General features: G+C 48.2%; 1 protein-coding gene across 2 annotated transcripts in view; it reads left to right on the top strand.

Annotated features, from left to right (window-relative positions):
- rgcc (regulator of cell cycle) overlaps window positions 1–2286 on the top strand; it is a gene marked incomplete at its 3' end in the record, with an annotated part of 5300 nt that extends 3014 nt beyond the window's left edge. Inside the window, exons 4-5 of one of the 2 annotated variants that reach the window (XM_079733925.1) lie at window positions 266–328; window positions 1361–2286. In XM_079733925.1, the coding sequence (XP_079590051.1) occupies window positions 266–328; window positions 1361–1368 (71 nt within the window). Of the gene's footprint in view, window positions 1–265; window positions 340–1360 lie in introns of those variants that run through there. The other variant, XM_079733924.1, reaches the window with a different exon arrangement.
- Between the last annotated feature and the right edge of the window lie 214 nt (window positions 2287–2500).

Below are 2500 nucleotides of genomic sequence, written 5' to 3'. Positions count from 1 at the left end.
CCACCCTCAGCTCACACACGCACGCACGCACGCACACACGCACGCACACACTCACTCAAAAATCTTTCCACATGCAATATATACTCTTTAAATCCCCTGAAGAAAAGTTGCATGCAACTTTATTGCGGTCAAGGTAGCCAAGGTTGTCAGCAATAGTTTACTGAAAGATACAGCAAAGAGGACCACCTACATGCAGAAAACGAATTGTCAACACTACCAATGGTCCAATATAAAATTCTTCTCCCCTTTCTTCCTGTGTTTACAGCCAAACTGGGCGACACCAAAGAACTGGAGGATTTCATCGCCGACCTCGACAAGACATTAGCGAGTAAGTGTTAACTCAGCCACGCTGTCAGACCACATGCCAGGTCTGTGCCCAGGGGGTTGGCCAGGCATCTACCAGGGATCAGTTTAGAAAGAGCCCAGTCTGTGTGTTTGTGTGCACGTGCGTGTTTGTGTTTGTGTGTGCGTGTGAGTGTGTGTCAGCTATGCTAATGACTCACTAATGGAGCCACACAGGAGGGTATCTCCCGCATGTTTCCTAGAAGGGGGTAGGGTTCACAGAGTGAGGGAGGGGGAGGAGGGGACTATGGCGTTCCACTGGTCCATATCCTGTTTCATCTGTCACTCATCTCAGAAGTCCCCCTGTGAGACTCCAAAAATGCAGCTACAAGCCACACATATATCACTTATCACACACAGACACATGCACACACACACACACACACACACACACACACACACACACACACACACACACACACACACACACACACACACACACACACACAGGGGAGAAGGAGAGAAAGTGCTGTAGAGATATTGCACAATATAACCGTGGCAAACGCTGTGCCGCCACCTGGTTAACGGTCCAAAGGAGCTTGCTCTATTTGTCTTGGAGTGATCCTCACTACAGGGCTTAGTAATGAGGGTGGGAGCTTGCATTGGGACTAGGTTGATGATTGCATGCACATTACACAAAAAAACGTGTGAGGATTTCCTACCGTGGAACGAGTGGTGTAAAGTATCAACGGTTAGGCAAGCCTTGCTTTCTCTCTACGCCCTCCCTGGACCAGGGTGCGCTTCTTCCCCCTGTTTCCCTTGCCGTGTGTTGCTCAGTCACCCCACACGGTGGATATCCATTGCCTCCCTTTAAAACTGGACATTTGATCAGCTGGGCAGGCAGGCAGCCAGGACCCCCCTTGAGGCCCTGAATGGGGTGTTTATTGGGGTCTCCAGTGTTTACGTGGACTAGCATATAAAACATGATGCCCAGCGACCCCAAGAATAGGCCCCCCGAGAATTGGACCCTCAGAACCCCCCAGAGCTAACCACCAGTCTGTCTGTCTCTCTGTCTCAGGCATGTGATGAGGGGACACCGTGGTCACCCCTCCTGGAGTGTAGCCGTGGAGGGGCGATGGAGGAAGTCAGAAGACACCACCCAGTGCCCTACCTCCCCCTCCACACTCTCTCTCTCTTCCCCGCTCTCTGATCCTCAACCAAGGCCGAATACAGCCGGATGCGCCAGGCGATTCAACATCAGGACCCTATTCCCCCCCCTCCCCCCTTCATCACCTGCCACTGCTTGGCTACAGCAATCCCCCCGGGGAGTTCCAGGTCTGCCACCAGGCTACCGTTGGCTACGCTATATCGGCCCGGGACAGGATCCAACATGAAACGACGCAGGGGTAAATTAGGAATTTCCATGGAATTTCAGAGCAGCGCAGCCTTTGGCTTAACGGACACACAGCATGGAGGCTTGGAGAGGATGGGCCAAACACTCCCAGTTCCAGCCCGGCCTGTTCCCGCGCAGGAGAGAAATTAGAAACTTTAACTGTTGGAATCTCGGCTTTCCCCGCCAGGAAAGAAGTCAGGCTTCACTCCTTTTTTTCTCCTAAACTTTAACTGAGTTTTAAGAGTATTTAATAGCGGCTTTTTTTTTACAAAAGGAAAGAAATATATTTGTAAATGTATAGAGTTGGATATTGTATATTTATCCGTCAGAATTCTTTTATGTTGGTGAAATATATTTTTGTATTTTATGTACATAATAACTGTTTTAAAGTCTATTTGCCTTGATAAAAAGTAAAGTGGGCGTCTTGGGTCTGATTGGCGTTTGTAACACCAATTGACTGGGGTGAAGCTAATTTTAATATTTTCTAACAAATGTCAACTGGAATGTTAAACCGCTCTGGATGATGAAATGATGGAAAGCAATAGCATGTACTTAAAATAGCTAATATCTGCCAAAGATCATATTAAAGTATGGAGCGTTGTTTTAACACAGCCATGCCTTGTCTCGTCTTGTTCTTCCTGACACAGCATTCCAGCAGCTCAGACCCTTCACTGCAATATTAAAAGGTCACACAATGGATATGTACTTGAAGCTATGCATTGTGAGCTGAGACACGGTGCTAAAAGTGATAAAATTGCTTCCCATTCAATGCCTCAAGGCATCAATCGAGGCTTGGAAGAGAAGGGGCTTCAAAAATGTCGCTGT

This window comes from Pollachius pollachius, assembly GCF_949987615.1.
Source record: "Pollachius pollachius genome assembly, chromosome: 3".
Lineage (NCBI taxonomy): Eukaryota > Metazoa > Chordata > Actinopteri > Gadiformes > Gadidae > Pollachius > Pollachius pollachius.
The sequence above is the reverse complement of the archived record's forward strand: the minus strand, read 5'-3'. Positions and strand labels throughout refer to the sequence as shown.